The 22156-nt window shown below is 38.1% G+C and overlaps 1 protein-coding gene across 5 annotated transcripts in view; it reads right to left on the bottom strand.

Annotated features, from left to right (window-relative positions):
• DNAJC13 (DnaJ heat shock protein family (Hsp40) member C13) overlaps positions 1–18973 on the bottom strand; it is a 106079-nt gene extending 87106 nt beyond the window's left edge. For 2 of the 5 annotated variants that reach the window (XM_074195813.1, XM_074195817.1), the window contains exons 1-2: positions 16342–18574; positions 6619–6699 (exon numbers count right to left, since the gene is read on the bottom strand). In XM_074195813.1, coding sequence (XP_074051914.1) covers positions 6619–6686 — 68 coding nt within the window. In that variant the 5' untranslated portion in view covers positions 6687–6699; positions 16342–18574. Of the gene's footprint in view, positions 1–6618; positions 6700–16341; positions 18575–18922 lie in introns of those variants that run through there. The other 3 variants (XM_074195814.1, XM_074195815.1, XM_074195816.1) reach the window with 3 other exon arrangements.
• Positions 18974–22156: the final 3183 nt, after the last annotated feature.

Below are 22156 nucleotides of genomic sequence, written 5' to 3'. Positions count from 1 at the left end.
AATGGGATTTTAGCTGGGAACTGAAGGAAGTCAGAAGACAAAAACTACAGAGAGAATTCCAGGCATGGGAAACAGCAAATGAAAATGATCAGTCAGTCAAGAGGTCATTAGACATGGAGGGAAGTACAAGAAAACCGGAAAAGTAAGAAGGGGCAAGGTTATAAGCCAGACAGAGAATTTTATATTTAGTCTTAAGAGTATGTAATAGGGAGCCAATGGAGTTTCTCGAATAGAGGGCAGGGAAGAGGAAAGATAAAGTTGGTTCTGTGCTTTAGAGAACTCAATTTGACATCCGACTGAAACATGACTTGGGGTAGGGAGAAACCAGTCAGGGAGACAAACCAGAATGTTATTATAGAAGTTGAATGGGACTGGTAACAAAGGAGAAGACATATTTTAGATTATACAGAATCAATAAGACTATTATAATAGAAGATTAGGATGGGTTAAACAGAATCAACAATCATCAGCATAGAGATAATAATTAAATTTATGGAACTTGAGATGTACAAATGAAATTAAATAGAAGGAATCATTTGTACATCTGAGGGACATGAGATACTATATGTGAAAGACTTCGCAAATGAATAGTAGTAGTACTAAGTAGAAACTACTAGTAGTTGTAATAGATTATTCTAGGATATACTTTTAAAGATCAGTATGACAATATTAGATATACAATCCAATAAAATGAAGAGACATATATATAAACTACATAAGAGCACTTAGACATTTGTGCATATGTTAATGTATCTAACACAGAATTTTATTAATGATAAAATCTCATTCTTAAATTCTTCAGTATTTTTTGCATTTAACATCAAATTATTTAAATGTACAATGAAATCATGAACAAAAAAAATTCAATAGTTTTTTTTAACTTACAAATTCTTTGTAAAAATATTAAAAAGCTAGTTTACTCAAACATAAAGGAAGCTTTCCAGGGTGAATCTGCTCTTCTGCTTTGCCTTGAACATCTGGACCTTCCCTTCCTGTTTCAAAGAATTTTGGCCAAGCAGGATATTGCACATCAGGTAAGGAAAGAAAATTTGTTTTTCTTTATCTGAAACCTACTCTTCTTCCAAAACTCACAATTTGCCACCGAAACTGAATATTTAGCTGTAACCTCATTTTTCAAGTGTAAAAATGACAAAGTCAAAAGATGGCTTCACCAACAAAAGTAGAATTGACAGTCCATAGTTGAGAGCAATCTCATACTACATTTGTGTATCTGGTTGTTGGAGAAAAAAAGATGAATGATTATGGAAAGTTTTTTTTTAAGCTAATGTTATTGCCAAGTAATAGAGTAATAGATAAAATTAAAGTTAGAATTTCAAATTATGGCTTCTTATAACCAAAAAGGATCTACATTTTTTTCTAATATTTATCTCTAACACTGCTCTGAAATTTTAAAACAGTGAACATTCATTTGAAGGTTTAAAGACAATTATGAAGGAATATACTATATTGATACCTCATCTTATGATTCAATTTTAATCTCCCTCTTTTTTTTAAACTAACATGAAGTTTTAATTTTTGAGGCAATTAGGCGGTGCAGTAGCCACAAGAGCTAGACTTTGAGTTAGAAAGTCCGAAACCAGTCAGATGGTTCATGAGTTGTATGACCTTGGGCAAGTCACTTCACCTGTCTGCTTCAGCTTCTTTATCTGTAAAATGGAGATAATAACATCTAATTTCCAAGGTTGTTGTGAAGGTCAAACGAGATCATGTATAAAGCGCTTTCAAATCATAAAACGATATAACTGTATTAATAGTAGCTGTAAAACTATTCAAGGACGTACTTTTTTTACTCTTGATTAGAGATCAAATAGTTGAAATGTGAAAAAAAAAATCAGTACAACATCAGGTAAACAATCCCATAAAATGAAAACTGAACGATCTTGAGACATCTAGGACTGTATGGATAAAGTGATATCAGAGAGGCAGCAGTAACAGAAGACACTGTGGTCAGAACAGAATGGACAGTCATCCTCAGAATCATCTCTAGTGATTTCAGATTAAGCCCTGATGGGTTTTTTTTAAATGTAGAATCTTTTATTCATATTCCAATGTAAGTTTTCAGGAAAAAAAATCTATTCCCAACTACACACAGGAAGGAAAGGATGATAACAATGAGGTTGGAGGTGGGAGTACCTCTTTGTACGAAGGTGAATTCTCCATCTAGCAGCAGCAAATCCCTGATCTCTGAACATTTCTGGCCCCAAATGTCAGCCCATTTACGAAGGAAGTTGAATGATCTTTTGCCAACCAATACAACTACTTCAGATGGCATGATATTGGACAGAGATTTTCCTAGCTATGGCAGCCCAGACTGAGGGCAAATCTTTATAGCCAACTATGGCTACATCCAGACAGGTCCCATTTACCATGAGGTGAAGTGCTGGCAGTCTGGCTCTGCTGCTACTATGGGCAGGGGATGGCAGAGGGCTCTGAAAATGTGCTACTGTCCAGGCTCGCAGCTCTGTTTTCTCTGCTGCCTTCAGCTCTGCTTCCTGCTCATCCTGCTGCTCTTCCTTCCTCTCTCCCCCCTCCTAAGCCCTGGTATTTTGAAGACACAGTCCTGAAGGACAGAAGCCTCTCTCAGAAGTATCCCTGCTACAGACTGTGCTTTAGGAAAAGGGGGCTCAAAAACAAAACAAGAAAGTCAGCTTATCTTTCCTAATGCACTTGGGTGTTGAGAGGGCACTTTCTACCTCTTAAAAAATGCAGACATGGGGCAGCTAGGTGGCACAGTGGATAGAGTACCAGCCCTCGAGTCAGGAGTACCTGAGTTCAAATCTGGCCTCAGGAACTTAATAATTACCTAGCTGTGTGGTCTTGGGCAAGCCACTTAAACCCCATTGCCTTGCAAAAAATAAAAAAAAAAGCAGACATGAACAATACTTACGGAATCAGACCCTTACACATTCTGAACTGGAAGGTCACTAATAAAGTTGCACAGTTGTACAACTTACTGGAAATTCACATATATTAGGTCTAAATTTTCTCCAAGAAAATCTTCCCCCCCCCCAAGTTACTCATTGTTGACAGGAAGGGCAAAATCATAAAGCAACTTAATGTATTCTTGAATGGGAAGATGATGTTAATAACTCAAATGAATCTCCTTATTTTTTACGGTACTTAGAAGGAACAGATATAAATAAGACACAGGAATTGAATTTGAAGGTAGAAGATATTTAAAAAATGGAGCTAATGGAGAGGAATGCACTAGGAGAAAGAGAAAAGAGGAAAATGGGATGTTATTTATAAAAAAGACAAGAAAAAGCTTTTGCAGTGGAGTGGATGAGGGGGAAGCTGAGGGGGAGTGAGTGAGTGAGCCTTACTCTCATCAGAAGTGGCTCAGGGAGGGAATAACATACACACTTGATTGGGTACAGAAATCTATCTTACCCTACAGGAAAATAGGAGGAAAGGGATGAAAAAAATAGGACAGGAGGAGGGGAGGGGGAATGTAGATGATAGAATAGAGGGAAGATCATGGGAATGGATAGTTAGATACAATGCACTTTTGAGGAGGGACAGGGTAAAAGGAGAAAGAGAGAGAACAGAATAAATGGGAGTGAGAGGGAATAGGATTTATGAAATATAGTCAGCAAAGCAACTGTGGGAAAAAAAATGTTAAAGCAATTTCTCTGATAAACTTAGGATAAAAAAATGCAATCCATTCCAAAAACAGAATTGATGGTGTCTGCATATAGACTGAAGCACACTTTTTTCCTCACTTTTATTTTTCTTGAGGTTTCTCTTTCTTTGGTGGAGGTGGGGTAATATTTACATTTACAACCCAACTATAGTAGTCATGTTTTTCATGACTATACTTTTTTTTTTTTTAGGTTTTTTGCAAGGCAATGGGGTTAAGTGGCTTGCCCAGGGCCACATAGCTAGGTAATTATTAAGTGTCTGAGGCCGGATTTGAACTCAGGTACTCCTGACTCCAGGGCCGGTGCTCTATCCACTGTGCCACCTAGCTGCCCCCATGACTACATTTTTAACCTACACCAAGTAACTTATTTTCTCAATGTGGGGTGTAAAGTGGGAGGAAGGGAGAAAATTTGGAATTCAAGGATTTGGAAGTAAATGTTGAAACTTGCTTTTGCACGGAGCTGGAGGAAAAATAATAAATAATAAAGAGTTACCCTATTTGGGCTTCAAATTTCAGATATTCTACACATGAAGTGCTTAAACTTCTCAGAGGATCAGAGGTCTTAAAAAGTTAACAGAAAAAGTGATTATAGTGTGTAGAGTTTAGTCAAGCCCATCAATGCAGAATGCTACATGCATATTACCAAAAATACAATGTAGTCTTTCCCACAAGAAAACTAAAGTGTTGGCTTATTAAAATAAAATACCATTCAACTTTTGTTAATAGCTTAATTTGTTAAAACAATGGATTCTAACTAATTATAGGCAAATCCTTAGCTTAAAAAAAAAGCAGTAAGGTAAAATTATGGGTGCAATGAAACTTATCAGTAAAAAAGAATTCAAAGCAAAAATCTCCAAAAAGATAACAAAAGAATCTTAAAGTTAGAACTAGTAGCTGAGTTTTAAAGGTTCCTACCACAAAAACAAATGACTTCTCCAGAACACCCATCAAGCTAAGCCTGCCAAGTGGCCCAAGATCCTTCATTCCTGCCCCTACTTGCTTTCTATTTTCTTATTTCCCCTTTCCATTGTTTTCTATCCCATACTGCCCAGGGATCTCTACCTTACCTTATTGCTGTTTCTTGTCCCTAAAACAAAGTGTCAGCAGAAGTAGCAAAAGCTGATGACAGACACTTGGGAAGCTACTGCTTTCCCCTACACCTAAGGCCCAACTCAACTTGCAACATCTCTAAGCATTCAAATTCTTTCTTTGGTCTGAACCCAGAACTCCTACGCCTAACTCCAGATTCCCCACTTTTAGCTCTAATTTGCTCTATAAGATTCAAGTAAAAAAGGGAGCAAAGAGGTTAATGAAAAAGGGCATGGTGAGAGACATTCCCTGTGGTAGTAGAAAGGGCCTTCCTGAAACCCTTGGGGGAAAAAAAAAGAGGAAAATGAGGAACCAGTTGAGAACTAATAAACATCTTTGAGATTTACAGCAGGAAAAAGTTCCACCGTGACAGTTTTATATCCTAAATCTTTGCCTTATTCCCCCTTAGTCTATTCTATAGAGTTCTTAGACCACCATTCCAAGCTCTTTTCCCAGGCTGTGCCCAAAGTCCTTTCCCCAAATTGTAAAAGTCAATAAAACTGGTTTGAAGTAAGAGCTTTCCTTGCCTCTACTGCCAGGTCAGGAGCAAGATATGAAGGGAAGGAATTTCTCCTCTAATTGTAGGGGTATTTATCTTTAGAATCTCAAATTGGAACCCAGAATACATGTTCTCCTCAAAATTTACAAAAATGAATATTGAAAACTATCTTTACATGTAATTGGAAAAGAAATGCCATTAAGATTTTTTTAAATATAGATATATCTAAATATCTAAAATCTATATTTATATATGTACATGTTCCCTCAGAGAACAATGCTAAAACATGCAGTTAAGATGTCCAGGATTATACTTTGGGTGCATTAAAGGAATAAATAAGTCAAGTCAGAAATGTAGCACAATTTAAAGAACAAATAAAATAGGATCTAAAGTTTCATCAGGAAGACCAGGGATACCAAATCTGTGGCCCAAGGGCCACTACAACCCATAAGACTCCCTAGTAATAGCCCAATCAGATTAAATAAAATTTGGAAATATTTAACAAAATAAAGAAAAATTCACAGATAATGTTAAAAGTTACTTTTCTAAAACAATAAGTAATCCATGGGAATTCTTATATATGGTTTAGAGACCTCCATTTCTATTTTCTTTGCTGACAAATTCTTTTTGGTAGGCCCCAAACAAATGTGTATCATGCATTTAGGTCAAATTATATAGAAGACTTTAACTAGTATATACATACACACACACACACACACACATGCACACACACACACACACACACACACACACACAAAGTTGAGTAAATCAGGAACCAACATTAGAGAATCTTGAGCACACAAACATACAAAAATGCTTAAGTGCAAAAACAAATGATTAATGGGATAAATTAGATAAGAATGTGATTTCTAAAGACTGACAGACTGCTTTCCGTGGGGGGGTGGGGGAGGGAAGTAAGATTGGGGGAAAATTGTAAAACTCAATATCTTTAATAAAAATAAAAAAAAAGAATGTGATTTCAAGCATCAATTTTAGTAAAGCAAAATACAAAACTTTTACATAAGTAATGCAATCAAAAAATGTTCCTTTTCTTAAAATATCAACTTGTTCTCTTTAAATGGTGCTTTTCTTCAGTTCTTTCAAAACTATTAAGATTTTGGCAGAGGGACGAATAGAATTATATGCATTTCAACTACTAGTACAGTAAGGTAAAGAGAAGCATCACCCAAAATTCAATCACGATGTCTTATCTACATCAGAACTGAAAAATAAATGCACCTCATTTATACTTCTGAGAACAATGTTAGAGAATATATGACTACCTTAAACTACACAGCATATACTAAAAAACACAAATAAAGCATCTTTCAGTAGAAAATAGAAGGCAAAATAAAGAAATACTTACTTCCCTCTCCAGGAATGTTTTGTTGTATAGAAACAGGCCAGATCTTTATTTTCCCTAATAATATTCATTTTGCACTGAAACCTGAAAGATATATTCAAAAACAAGATTAAGTGAACTTTCTACTAATTTTGATAACAAGTGTACAACTTTAATTTATTTGCAAATTAAAAAAAAATCCCAAATACTTCATATCAGAAATTTATAAAATCTCCAATTCAGTGGGAAAATCAGCATTAAACCAAATGCATTCCAATAGGAAAAAAATGTCCTTTGAAGACTAGGAACAACACTCATAAAGTACTAGAGGGCTAAGTTGTACTATATTCCTAACCCTGCTTGACTCTTGTACTGACTCCCCCAGTTTCTCTCTCCTTATCTAAATACATAGAAGATAGGATAGAGCTATAATGAAAGCAGATTTTCTGCCAGAAGATACTATCAAGCTAGATAGGAATTTCCTTAAATTGTAGTGTCAAGTTAGCTTCTAATGCTATGGTTTGAATTTATACATGTACTTCATTCAGAAATATATTAAACTGATCACTGAGTCAAAAAAAAGCCAACAACAACAACAAAACCAACCCAACTCTCTTTCCTTTAGGTACTGAAAAGTGATTTTTCTTAAACTATCTCCTTAATTATTTCTCTATAATTTATATCAACAAAGGAAAATAGAAATTCCAAGGGTATCTATAACAGAAATTCACAGTGTCATTTGAGGAACTCTCCAATCACCTCTCACTTCTATTACCAGTCTACTGGAAATGTGGGAGTACAAAGGAAGAAAGGAGAAAAATTCTAGGGCTATTCTAGATAGCAAAGCCCTTTCACAGGCATTAAGAGAGCTGCACCACCAATTTCTTCTTTATGAACTTTTGCTAGAAGCTTTTTAATTTCATAATGCCTAACAGAGGAAATAAATGAAAACTCAAGGTCAAATTTGTCTAGTACTCTCAAAAATGGGGAAAAAAGTAATGGTTCATGATATCGCTTTTATATTCTTTTAATACAAGGCCCCTGAAGACATTCTAAACAAGTAAAAAAAAAACCAAACAAAACCTTGAAATAAAAGCTAGGTTTTCAGAACAAAGATGAAGAATGAATTTCTTTATAGAATTGGCAGACTTTCTTATGGTTATATAATGTATGTTTGGAACTTCATAAAGTACTAACATTTTAAAATTTAAACATTAAGCACCTAAAATATGCAAAGCACTATATTAGGCATTGTGTTACTAAAATCTTCAAATACACTGAATTTTATTGATAAAGCAATTTTAAGTGGCTAACTACTTAAATCAATAAATTTAAACAAAAGCACCAATACCTTAAGCATCCACCCTTGTATGTAAATTTAGAAAAGATACACCATACACCATAAATCAAACTTTGTTAGGATTTTAATTCCCTAAGTTGTTTTCTTTAAAAAAGAAACAAAAACCTCATTCTTTTACAGACTTTTAAGTTTTTTGAGAGCAGGAAATGTCTCATCTTTGCAACTCCCACATGAGTGTCCCCTATGGGCAAGGATAAATCTTCTCTTATATATACTAGGATACCAAATTGGTTTCTGTTTCTGAGGAATCAGAAAATTTAATAATTTGTAGACACAAACATAATTATGAAAAGTATTCACTCTGGAAAATTAGTAGAACAAGCCCCAAATTTAAATTCCTGATCCAAATTTAAATTCTAAAAAAGTATCTAAATCCTAAAATGCCATGTTTGAGCCAATAAATTCACAATTAACTAAGAAGGGAAATAAGTGACTCAGGTAGATAATATCTGAATATAAATACTAAAAAGAACTCAGCCAAGGGAATGTGAAGAGCCTGGAAATTACCAGCTTACAGAAGCCAAATTCCAAAAATTCATCTGTAAACTAGTTGTTCCTTCATTGACAATTGCTGAACCCTTAATATTGGTATTATACTTGGCCACCCTTTCTGGAATTTTTCCATAAGAGATTCTCCAATCTCTTTTCCTCACTGTGATAGTAAAGATTCAACCTTTCCTATTTTGGTTAGAAGAGATTTCTTTCAAACCTCTCTTTTGGGTAGGACTAATGCAGAATAGTGCCCTACTGAAATGGAAAGGAGCTAGGGTGTCCATTAAGGGATTAAAAGGGAAGAGATGAATTCAGGACAACGATTTCAATATTCCCACAGGAGTGGGAGTTAAGAATCACAGTTTCTAGGCATTGCTATATCATCCTTGTTGCAAACTTAAAAAGATGATTTACTTTTTAATAACTATATACTAAGTCAAATTTCATAATGATTTTAATTCTACAAAAGTTAAAAAGAAAAAAGGCAAACAAAATTTTATTCCTTTATAGACTATATGTATTATGAGAATAGGAAATGTCTCTTATTTTGGCAACTCCCGCAACAATGTCTATTAAGGAGTACATGGATAGAAAGAATAGTGATGGGAAGTAAGAACAATCAGAGATTTTAACACAGGGAGTTTAAGGTGAAGAGAGGCAGAATGTGTTGAGACAATGGGAAGGAAGCTTCTTCTAAAAGTAGGAGTTAGGTAATATTAAAGTCTTCAGGATTAGGAAGATGAAAAGAAAAGGAAGTCAGGACAAGGTGACCAGATCGTGAGCATCTTTGGAGAATAAAAAGGGCCGGTGACAAATTTTATAGGAAGAAAATGACCAACAGAAGAGGAGAGGGAAACAAATTCTGCAACTCTGCTGTCCTGTCCCTACTATATGTCTTCACCTAGGGTAACCTTTTCTATGTAAAGGTCTTGGGATGGGGGGGTGGGGTAGGGAGTGGACTACTCTTTAAATTACAAAAATATACAGAGCACATATGTAAGCTAAGATGTTTGCATTCTGCATTTCATGAGTTCTCCCTACCTTTACAATAGATATTAGAAGAAATTTCCAGAATATGTGAAATGGGATATTTGGTGGTCTCAGCATGAAACCATCCCCAGTAGCCCTTCATACTGCTGCTCTTCCACTTCTCCCAGGTGATCTCCTCTCTAGTCTGCCCAGAGTCCTCTGCAAGGCATCTGCCCCAGGACACTGGGAGCTCCTGGAGAGCTGGGCTGCATTTATCTCTGTATTCCCACCCTTAGCACATGGTAACCAGCCCTTAATAAATAACTGCTACCTTGACTTATGCCAAAGTGGTTTAAGACTGCACTGGATGGGGCGGCTAGGTGGAATAGTGGATAAAGCACCGGCCCTGGAGTCAGGAGTACCTGGGTTCAAATCCGGTCTCAGACACTTGATAATTACCTAGCTGTGTGGCCTTGGGCAAGCCACTTAACCCCATTTGCCTTGCAAAAACCTAAAAGACTGCACTGGAACAATAATTTTCAGTCTGATTTGGATAAAAAAAGAGCTAGCTAGACTACAGATAGAATTCTAACAAGTACAGAATTTACTTTTCTTTCCAGTCCAGCCACACAGATAGCAAGTCTGCAGGATTATCCACAATCATCAACTGATATTAGCAAGAAGTCAAAGAAGACAGCAGCTTCTATCAGAGCAAAGGGAATGATAAAGGAAGAAACAACTACTGTCAGAAAGGATTCCATTTGCTAAAATACTCTTGTTTCAAAGAGAAATAAAAAAGAAAAAACTCTACTATGACTTCTAGACTACATCACTAGGAGCAAGCAATCTGCTAAACTGGTTACTGTGACAAAAATTAAAACTCAAAGAGATCCCCAAATTAGTGATTTTTCAGTTAATTATTTTAATACCAAGACTTTTTTCCTTTTAGTTTAGAACACTTCTACTGTAGGAACTCTTTACTGAGGCAGATCAAAAGTTCATCTACTAGAGGAACTGATTTGTCCACTGTTACATAGCCATACTACTTCAGAGGAAAGACTTAAAGCAGGTCCAGGTCTTCTGGTTCCATGTCCTGTTGCCTTTCAAGGTAAATACAGTAAGAGAAAATGTCAATCCCTAGCCCCAGTACCCTAGCTGGGGAGGAGGGGAGGAAGAAAGATTCAGTTTTTTTTTTAAATGACCATATCTGTATTAAGTATACATTTTTAAAAATATTAAAGTGCTTAAAGATATTATAAGGGATTGATTCAATAAATATTTCTTAATAAAATTTTATAAGATGTACCACAGGTAGAACAAATGTAGGTTTCAAGATTCTAACTAATTTAAACAGCAAAACAGTCAGTGTTTTTACTCTAAAAGGTATAGTCTAAATATTTCATTTGATTTTCTTCTATTTTTCAGGACCCATTAATAGTAACATTGTGAGATGATCAATTATGATGGACTTAGCTCCCCTTAGCAGTTCAGTGATTAAGGACAATGCTAAAAGACTTGTACTGGAAAATGCCATCCGATTTATCCAAAGGAAAAACTAGTCTGAATGCAGAGCCAAGAAAGCATACTTTTAAAAACTTTTGTTTTTTCTTTTCTTCTCATGGCTTTCTTCCCTTTAGTACTAATTCTTGTTTCACAACATGACAAATATGGGAAAATGTTAAACGCAACTGAACATGTAAAACCTCCATCAGATTACCTGCTGCCATGGAAAGGGTGGAGGGTGGTAGAAAAACATGGAACTCTAAAGCTTGCAAAAAAGATCAATGCTGAAAACTATCTTTGCAAGTAACTGAAAAAAATAAAATAATAAATAATATTTTTCACGTTTTATTATATTTGATCAATTTAGAAGCTTTCAAATATTTTATCACCTGGATGTGATAATTTCAAGTACTAAATTTAATTTCAAATATTGTTATCATTAACTACTTGGTGGAATTATGATTTCAGCTGCTTTTAAAGGACCATTTCCATTTATCAACAGAATAAGTAGATCAAAATGAAATTTCTATACTTAAGGAAAGCATTAAATTTTTTTGTTTTGTATTTTAAGTGCATTTACAGTTTAAGTTTCACAAAAATCATTAATGGCAAAAGATATTTCAATGTTTCTTATTTAAAAAGACTATTTCAATATTTTTAAGAATATGATTTCTTTGTATCCCCTTTAGCCTTCAAGAGATACTTTAGCCAAAAAACTAGACATCCTGTAGCCTCTTCAAAATTAAGCTGGTATTAAAGTAGATTATCAAAGTCCATACTGACCCCACAGTATATACAACTTCAGGATTTGAAGTCAAAAATAAAAAAACAAAAATTCACTTATATTTCAATATAAACAAAATGGAGGAGACCACATGTTGATATCTATTATTCACTTTGTCAAAATATATTCAAGTAACCTACCTATTTATTCTAAGCAGAACTCCAAACTATTTTTCTCAAAAGTCACTTCACATCATCATGACAGTTTTCTACCCCCAAAACAGCATTAACTTCTTCAGATGATCACTTCACAGTGAAAAATAGTACCATAACTTATAAATTTGAACCTTTTAAGTGCCAAGCTAAAGTATGCAGGGAAAAATAAGACAGAATATAGATGAGGCTGAACTAAATATTCTTATCCATAGCAATAAAAAGCACGAAGAACCAAAGGAATGAAAGAAAACATCTGTAGTAAACCTTAGAACATACCTGTCAACTCACTGTTAGAGGTCACAAGTCCATGAACCTTGCAAGTCAAATATCCAAAGCTGCGGTTCCATATACTAAGTGATATTTTAACATCCAAAAGACAGTAAGTCAGGAAGACTGGCATATACTGGATATAACTTGGGGACTAACAATGCAGCATATAAAAAAAAAATCTCAATTCCATCTTCTAATTATTATAGTATAAACACCTCAACCCTGTAAAATTGTTTTCCCTCTATTTTTTGAAGTGACACACCCTTTCAATCATTTCTTTATAAAGTTACAATCACAGCCTTTTATTCTTTCAATCTCCAGTTCTTGATTTAAATGTCATCCCATCCAATAAACCTCAAATGCAAACAACATATATAGTACTTTGCTGGGTAAAGTACATGAAGATAATTTAATATATCAATTTTGAGATCAAGATTTTTGTCAGTTGTTTTATTAAACATCTGTTCTAATCGTCTCGTTCACAGACCTGCTCAGTATTCCATCTAACTTTCTTCTATTTATCACTAATTAATTCAGCATTAAATGCAGTGTTTTACAGACTTATAAAGGCTTTCACAGCTGTCATTACATAAGCACTTAAAAAGGATATTCAACAAGTATTTCCTGGGAAGAAGTCTACAATAAGGAAAACCTCATTCACATTTTTTTTAAACAAAAATCTCATTAAGGTCTATAGTCCAAATTTAGCATTTGCCAATTTACTCTCGATGCATCCATTTAACTTTAGTTTTTAAGATTTTAAACACAAGAATCATTATATGAGCCTGACAGAGTTCCCTAGTTTAATGTATACTTTCCTTACTCTACTTCTGCCATGGCTTCTAAAACTGCTCAGATTATACTGAAATATCCTGTTCAGTGAAAGAGTCAGTTTTAATTAAGACTACACATCTTTATTCTGGCATGAGGAAGTGATTTTCATGATTAAGAGACAAATATCTTATGACTTCTACATTGAGATAACAGTAATCTAGTGGAAAATGTAGCTTTTTTCCTATGATTCTTTTAAAAGATCTAAAATGTAAGTTTATCTTCATTAACCACATTCAATTATTCAATCAAAATTAAATTTCTGTACTTTTACCATCCAAAACACAGGCACGCATACATGCACCATAAATGAACTAACTCCAAATGAAACATATCCATTATATTGAAGCTCCCCAATCTTTTGCTACAATTACACTTTAAAATATTTTTCAATGAAATTACACTTCCAAATGTTTAATTTGGAAAGAAACCTTGTTTTGAAGACAGAGAAATTATGAAAAATCAGCTATGTTTAAAAGAATACACTGTCATTAAACTCCAAAAGGTTTTTAAATCTTTAAAAAGTTCAAGAGTTAGTTCTATTACTAACTTAGGTTTTTTTGAAATTCTTTGTTTCCATAAATACACCAAAAATGTCAAATGGTTAGCAGTATAGTGAATTTTCATACAGGTTAAAAAATAATACAAATTAGTCTGTTTGCCTCTCTAGGTGGAACACTGCCATGAGAACTTTAACCCTCTGCTTTATTTTTAATTTGACTTCTTAACTTGTAATCTTTAACTTAGCTACATAAAGAAATTATTTCTAAAGAAATTAATGATTGTCCAGAAGAATATTAAAATCTTACAATTTAATTTAGGATCCGTACTTTCCCCAAATGTTACCCTATATTGCAAGGAACTAAAATTTTCATGAGAACAAGTCAGCAAGACTTAAGTTCTTTCAGAATGTACTTATGAACACTTAAGCCTTTAACCATTACTAGTATGAGCACATTACTAACCAAAAGTAAGAATTATGCATTCAGTAAGAGTTCTGTCACACCCCACCACCTGTCACATAGGCTGCTTTTGTTGACAGGATGATAGTCCCATTGTACTCTGGTTAGGCTACACCTGGAATGTTGAGTTCAGCTCTCAGGTCCACATTTAAGGACAGTCATAACAGGGTGAAAGTCTTGAAGAGAACAAGCGGAATGACGAAAGGTTCTTGAATCCAATACATGGGAGATCTGTTTTTCAAATATCTGAATGGCTCTCATGATACATCAAGAAGTTGTGTGTTTTTTTAACATTTACTGTGCTTCAAAGGCAAAAGCAGTCCCTGCTCTCAAAAAGTTCAGTCTAATGAGGGGAGGGACAACATTTAAACAAATAGGTACAAACACATGGCTGCTAGGGGGCGCCAGAGAGTACAGAGCGCTAGGCCTGGAGTCAGGAAGACTGCTCTTCCTGAGTTCAAATCCAGTCTCAGACATTGGCTTGGGTGACCCTGGACAACATGCTTGCCTCAAATGAGTTGGAGAAGGAAATGGCAAATTGACCCAGTATCTCTGTCAAGAAAACCCAAGTTGGGGTCTTGGAGAGTTGGACATAATCCTCTTGAAGAAAAGGTGCTAGCATTAAAAAGAGCTGGGAAAGGTTTCTTGCAGAGCCTTAAAGAAGCAAGAGCCAGGAGGCAGAGATTTCTAGGTTGGGGGACAGCCACAGGAGTTGGCCAGAGGCAGGACATGGAGTGTATTGTGCTAGGAATAAGGAATTTGGTCTGACTTGATGGCAGAGTGCCTGATGAGAAGTTCAATGTACAAAATGTGAAACAAGGTTCAGACTGGCCCTCAAAGCCAAAGAAATGGTGAAAATGCTCAGAAATAAATTGAGACATGATATCAAGAACAATTCCATTAATAATTACCATGAAACAAAAGTGCGATGAATAGGATGTTTTGGGAAGTATCACAGGCTCCTCTTTTTTTCAAGGTCTTTAAGCAGAGCCCTTTCAGACATGAACAACTCAACAGCTATCAAAGTCCCTTCCAACCCTACAATTCAGTGAATCTGTAATGAGAGCTTAAAACAGCAGTCTGGCCGCCTGGCAGTCCTGGTCTCCCTATAGCCACTTTTAGGAAAGAATTAAATAAATGTAGGTTGACAGAGAGAAAGCTATCCCATAAAATTTTAGTTAATATCTATTATTACAAATACCCATCAAGTTACCTTTGTGAAGTGTTTACCTATACTTTGTCTAAAGTTTTTGCCTAGACTGTAAGGATCATTCTCTTGATAGTTTTCAAAACACAACAAACATCACTCTATAATGTCTAGAGAATTTGTGATCTTCCCAGATCTCTTCATCAATCTTATTTCAAATGGAAATGGTGATTTGTGGCCATGCATCAAAAACGTTAAAGAAATTCCAGGCTTGAAACTGAGGAATATAAAGATAGAAATGAGAAATAGATGCCAGAGGAGCTAGTTACCCTTCTTTATTTGGAGATGAGAAGCAGTCTAGCCTAGTGGCTAGAAAGCCAAGCCTGAAGACAGAAGATCTGTGTTCTAGTCTTGACCCAGAAGCTGGTGGTGCTCTAACAAACACTGATTAGACACCATACTTTCTCACACACCAGTTAGACCAGAGAGAGACTGAGGTCCAGGCACTATCAGGCCCTGAATCCTGACAGACTGAAATTCATCAAATAGCCAAGTTCTCTTTTTTTCCTTTCCAACAACTACTCATCGCTTCATAGTGTTAATACGCCTGAACCTTCAGCACTCATGTATCAGGAACTGGAAGTCAATCTGCTTAAGCTTTTCTATAAAATAAGAAGCACTAAACATATAAACACTCGATTTGTCTGTCACAAGCTTTCTCAAAAAGTTTCTTTATACTTGCCATTTTATCTTCAGAACAAAACAGGTTTGATGCAAACACATTAGGTACCAGATTTGCAGACCCTTTGGCTTCATATACAAATTGCAATTTTACATTAAAGGATCTAATAAGATTAGCCTTACTTCTGAGAAGGGAGAAGGAAGAAAATAGGATAGAGGAAAAAGGGAGGGAAAAAGAGGGAGACAGACAGATGAATTTAAGAGACTTTGTTCCAATGGGCAAAATTTATTTTATGGAGTGTGCTTTAACCTGTCACTGTTCTCCTCACTAACATGTAATACAAAGTATGAAATTTGACAAAATTATCAGGTATAATAAAGTTTTACTCTACATATCTAAACATAGTTCCTTTCAATTCAAATGTTTAAATTGTTACTGTTTAAATTGTTACTGTTTTCTCTTTCCATACTTTGAGATAGTAACCAAATATAAGATTACAGTCTGACTTTCTGATTTATGCTATTAAAGAGAAATTCAATCTTTTCAATTCAATCTGCAGTTAAAAAAACCCCAAGGTGGTAAAAAGGCCTACCTGTTAGAGAATGGCAAGCACCCAAAAGAGACTGTGTATCATGCCTAGAAATTAAACAAATAAACATTCCTTAGGAAGAGCAACAGAACAGAAGATCAAGAATAAGGATGTTTTCACTGCTTGAAAAGATAAAAATTGAAATTAAAAAACTGCCCTAAAAGAAAATATATTAATCAATATTAAATTATAAATGAAAAAAGTAAATTATTTCAAAATGCTTTGGAGTTTTATTTTGCCTTCCTTAAACTCTTCCTGACCAATCCCAATCGTTGCACACATGAGTGGTCACACCCAGGGCTCAAACCCACAGTGCCTTTAGGTTTCAAGTCAATACTGTACTGCTAGTGTATGCTTCAAGGTACAGCTATAAAACTCTATGGGCTTTGTTGGTTGACTCAAGCAAACATACCCCTGAAAGAATTTAAGGGCACATTTAAGTAAGGACCCCAAGCAAAATATCATGTTACAAAGTATACTGTCCCCACTGTAAAGAGAGGTAACTGTAGCTAAGTCAAAATGGGCCAAAACTACATTAAAGAGCCCTTAGAGGATTCTCAGTATAATCTAAATCATAGCCTCATAGTTTCAGAGATAGAAGAGGTCTTTCAAATTGTTTAATTCAATATCTAAGAACGGGAAAGATGAGTCTCACTGGAGATTATGACATGTGGGAGTTCACTCAGCTGGTCATCTGTACAACTGATTTTCAAATCCAGGTCCTAGAACTACAAATTCAGTCTGAAAGATCCTTTTGGCCATGTTCAAACATGATAGCCAGCACCTGGGGTTAATATAACAAGCAGGTTCAAGTGTTTTGCTGCTGCTTCTCTCCACTGGCTGCCCACCTTAGTTTAATATTTCAATGCTTAAGGAATACCTTGTCCAGGTTCATTTTTCAAATTAGAAAACTGAGGCGCAAGGACTTAGTGAGGTCAGACACATAGCAATAAAGTGGAGGAGTCTGAATTCAAACTCAAGATTCTCCTAGTCAGTTTACTTTCCACTAACCAAGCTGCCTTCCAACTGATTCTTTCTAATTTTTAGTACAGGAGGACAGGGAGATTAAATGCAGACCTAAAGCAATAATTCAATCTACTTTTAGCAACTAGTGGAAGTGGGGAGGGGAAATGAAAGGGTAGAGTGGACTGATTGTGAAGGAAAGAGAAAACCTCAAATGCTTTGACACCTTTGAATTTTAGTTATTCATGCAGTCTTTTGACAAAGTGAGGGATTATGCCTCTCTTCAAGAGTTAAAATCGGGAGCGGCTAAGTAGAGCAGTGGATAGAGCACCTGCCCAGGAGTCAGGAGTACCTGAGTTCAAATTCGACCTCTGACACTTAATAATTAGCTAGCTGTGTGGCCTTGGGCAAGTCACGTAACCCCATTACCTAGCAAAAACCTAAAAAAGAAATAAAAGATTTTAAAAAAAGAGTTAAAATTGAATTATCCCATTTGAGGAGCTGAGGAATTATGCTTACATTCAGTCTGAATGATTCAACTATGTTTTCTGGGATTTTTTTGGATTTACAAAATGATTATTCTAAAAGAAACATTAGATGAAAGCAGTTTTAGCTATCAGACTGTTGCAGGGAATTCCACAATTTCAAAGTTGGTGTCATTAAGCATTACTTTTACTTAAAAATCTCTGCTCATGGAGAAATCTTTGTCATTTTACCGTCATTCGAATAAGGAAGGCAGTCATTTCCAGGAACTGGACTAAATCTTCTGCTGTCTTCCTCTCCATTCCTATTTCTCCGTCGTCTCACTTTCCTGTTCCTCCCCCCTTCCTTATCCTTTATTTCCTGTTTTCCACTTGAAGTAATAAAAAAAACTGCTTAATTTCCAAGATTAAACCCAAACTTGAGATGCACGCTGGCAAGACTTATCTATTTCATCGTGACTTTAAAAGCATATTATGCAGATTCTTATTTTCTTTTGAAAGCACAAATTTACATAGGCGTACCATTAGAGTCAAACAAGGAACTGATTCTCAGTTACAGATACAAAGATGAGGCTTTAAGCGTCCAACGACACTATTTTCTATTTACGAATATGATTCACATTTGCATCATGCGTCCTAAAACCAGCTTTCAAAACGGACTCCAGAGGTGCAAATGTGTCAGATCAAAGAAAAAAAAAGAAAGAAAGGGGGCGGCTAGGTGGCTGGAGCACCGGCCCTGGAGTCCGGGGGACCCGGGTTCAAACCCGGCCTCAGACAGCTAAGGACGACCCGGCTGCGTGGCCTCGGCCGGGCCGCTTCACCCCACGGCCTTGCCAAACCCTTGAAAGAAGGGCTTTAGGAAAGGATGGAAAGTCGGAGTCCGGAGCCCCGGCTTCCCGAGGCGCGACCCCCCCCCGGCCCGCAGCGAGGCCCCCCCGGCGCGGCCAGGCCCGCGGGCGACCCCACAAACTTTTCTAACGGCCTCGGCCCCGGCCGTGACCGCACTTTTTCTTTTTCGACCCCGAAGAGCGAAAGGCAGAGCCCAGGAAGGGGGCGAAGGCGCAGCTGGGCTCCGCGGGCCCAGCCGGGGCCTCCCCGGGCCGGGGCCGCGCGGAGCGCCCGGGGAGGGGGCGCTGTACCTGGGCAGGGGCGCTGGGCGCTCCGCGCTCGCCCGGCCGGGCGCCTCCTGCTGCCGCCGCCGCCGCGCCCCCACGAGGCCGCGGCGCCCGCCTGGCTCCCCGGCCCGGCCCCCTCGCCGCTCCCGCTCGGGCCGCCGGGGCTCCGCCGCGCTCTCCGCCCCCTCCGCCGCCGCCGCCGCTCGCCTCTCAGAGGCTCGCTCTGGAGGCCGCCATCTTCCCTCGGGCTACGGGCGACCGCGCTCGGCGCGCCTGCGCGGCCGCCGCCCGAGGCTGTCACGAGACCGGGTCAGCTGACGCCGGCGCCGCCCGCCCCCTCTCTCCTCCTCCGCGGCTCGGCCGCCCTAGGGCCGAGCCCGGGCGCTCCGATCCCGCCCCCGGCGCGTCTTCCGCCACCCATTCCTCCGCCCCGTCCCAGCCCGGAGCCCACTCATGACCAACAGCGCGCCGGCCCCGCCTCCGAGGGCGCCTGCGCGGGGGCGGGGGCGGGGCAGCCCGAGGGGCCCGCCCCCTGGGGCGCGTGCGCAGGAGCGAGAGTGGGCGGGCAGGGGCGAGGCGGCCGGGGAGCACGAGGCCCCCAGGGCGCATGCGCGCCGTGTAGGCGGGGCCGGGCCAGAAGGGAGGGAAGAGGCAGAGTCCGGGCGGCACGTGGCGCGGCGCGCCCCTGCCCTCCCCGAGCCACTTGGGCCTAGGTTAGGAGACCCTCCCGTGGCGCAGAGCCAAAGCCGTGCGACCCCCACTCCCCGACGTCGCGGCCAACCCGAGAGCAAGAGCTGGGGGCCAGGAGCCCCTCGAGAAAGCAATGGGCTTCTAGATCCACAGCTGAAGGCCTTAGAGCCCAGCCCCCATTTTCCAGGTGAGGCCCCTGAGGCACAGGTGAGGTGAAAGGACAGTACACGATCCGAGTCTCCTTAACCTAGACTTCTCTTCTCTTAGCCACCTGCTTGCCCAGGGAAGGGGAAAGGGTAGGTGTGAAATCTGGGAAAGGTCAACCCCTTGTTGCATAAAGAACACCAACCAGCCATCAGCAGACTGCAGGGTCAGGACTGCAGGCTTTCTTAGCGCCCTGCAGTGAAGACGAGTTGTGAGCCACCAGGTCCAGTGCCTCGTGCAGATTTAGACGTTTCTTTTAACACTCAATGCCAAAAGAGGATTTTAATAAATAGCAGAACTCCAATCTTCAGATTTCCAATTCTTATATTTAAGATTACCAAAGTGATTTTTCTTTCTGACTGACTAACCTGTCATATATTTGATGTTCCGTTTAACTAGGAAGTTTTTTTAAACTCTGGTCATGGATATCATATATTCAAAACAAAAAAAAAAGTCAAACATACGGCTAATTTTATAAAAAAAAATCAAGTGATTTGGGTTTGGACCTGGTAGGGTACTAATCTGATTTATAGAATTAAACCTGATAAATGTATGCAAACTGCTTTTTTAAACTATAAGGCTCTATGAATTTGAATTATCATTACAGTTATTTACATACATAGGATCATAGAGCAAAAACTGGAAGAAATTTGGGACAATCTAGTCCAACCCTTTCATTTTATAGAGAAGGAATCTGAGATTGAGAGAGGTTGAGAGATTTGCTCCAAGATCACGCAGGTAGAAGTAGCATTTGAATCCTCTTGTTTCTGTACCATACTGCAACCCCCTTATTTTAGAGAGGTTAAACAAATTACTGAAGGTTAGACAGGTAACCGGCAGTTACCAGCAGATCTTGAAACCCAATTTCCCAAGTCAGCATTCTTTTTCCTATACAGCAACTTGTGATGGGTCCTTCCAACTTCAGATCTAGGTTTCCTTTCTCCCTTGCCTTTCCTCCCCTTTAAAGAACTATGTTATAAATGATGTTTATATCCCCATCCCATTATACATAATAGGTGTTTAATCTTTAATTGAGTTGGAATGTATGACAATATCTCAGAAAACTATGAAGGAAGCAATAACCCAGTGAATTAGAACAGTTTTGAATTGAAATAAACTAAGTATTTTAAAAGCACATGTGCTTCCTAAGGAAAGACTTATTTTCTTTTGTAGTTCCATCATTTCATGCAGTCCCTTGCACATAGTAGTTGATTGATAAATAATGTTGAATTGGGTCAGCTTCAATTAAGAACATATGGCTGGACTCTAGATTTCAAGGAGTAGGTCACAGAGGAAAGCACCTTAAATTGAAGTTCTTAGCTACAGTGCTGTCTCTTCTACCATCATACCTGATGTTTTAAATTTCAGAACTGATTTTTTTTTTTCGCAAGGCAATGGGGTTAAGTAGTTCGCCCAAGACCACACAGCTAATTATTAATTGTCTGAGGTCAGATTTGAACTCAAATGCTCCTGACTCCAGGGTCTGTGCTCTATCCACTGTTCCACCTAGCCTCCCCAATAACTGATTTCTTTATGAAACACTAACACTCTCCTAATATTGGAATAAGACATGAAGAATAAGAAGGCACAATTGTTGTTCAGTTATTTCTTAGATTTTTTAGATTTTTTTTTTTGCAAGGCAATGGGGTTTAGCAGCTTGCCCAAGGCCACACAGCTAGGTAATTATTAAGTGTCTGAGATCAGACTTGAATTCAGGTACTCCTGACTCCAAGGCCCGTGCTCTAGCCATTGTACCACCTAGCTATCCCTGCCACCTAGCTGCCCCTGTTCAGTTATTTCTGACTCCTTGTGATACCATTTGGGATTTTTTTGGCAAAGATACTGAGGTGGTTTGCCATTTCCTTCTTCAGCTCATTATACAAATGAGGAAACTGAGGCAAACAAGATTAAATGACTTGCCCAGGGTCATATATCTAGAGTCTAAAGTAGGATTTGAACTCCTGTCCTCTTGACTCCTGGTGTTCTATCCCCTATGCCTCCTAACTACCTCAAATGGGAAAATTGTATTGACATCACAGATCTAGTAAAGCATATAAAAGTAATGGGAAGACTTGAAGTCTTGAAGCTCCTTCAGAACAAGGTTAGAACAAAGAGCTTAGATTTTAATGTTGCTGGAGGCTATTACAGATAAAACTGCTAAAGAAACAGTGTTATAGATTATTCTCCTTTGCCTCCAAGTGATCCCCTTAGTTCTGCAAATTTTTTGTTCTATTCAGAAATAAACAAATGCTGGTCTGGTTTGTCCTTGAACCAGCCCTTCTTCCCCGGCAACATATGTAGCTTATGAGGAAACAGCAGTTCCAAGAGAAGGGAGAACTGGCTGGAGATGAGAAGAAGACAGAG

Source organism: Macrotis lagotis, chromosome 7 (genome assembly GCF_037893015.1).
Source record: "Macrotis lagotis isolate mMagLag1 chromosome 7, bilby.v1.9.chrom.fasta, whole genome shotgun sequence".
In the NCBI taxonomy this organism is placed as follows: domain Eukaryota; kingdom Metazoa; phylum Chordata; class Mammalia; order Peramelemorphia; family Peramelidae; genus Macrotis; species Macrotis lagotis.
The sequence above is the reverse complement of the archived record's forward strand: the minus strand, read 5'-3'. Positions and strand labels throughout refer to the sequence as shown.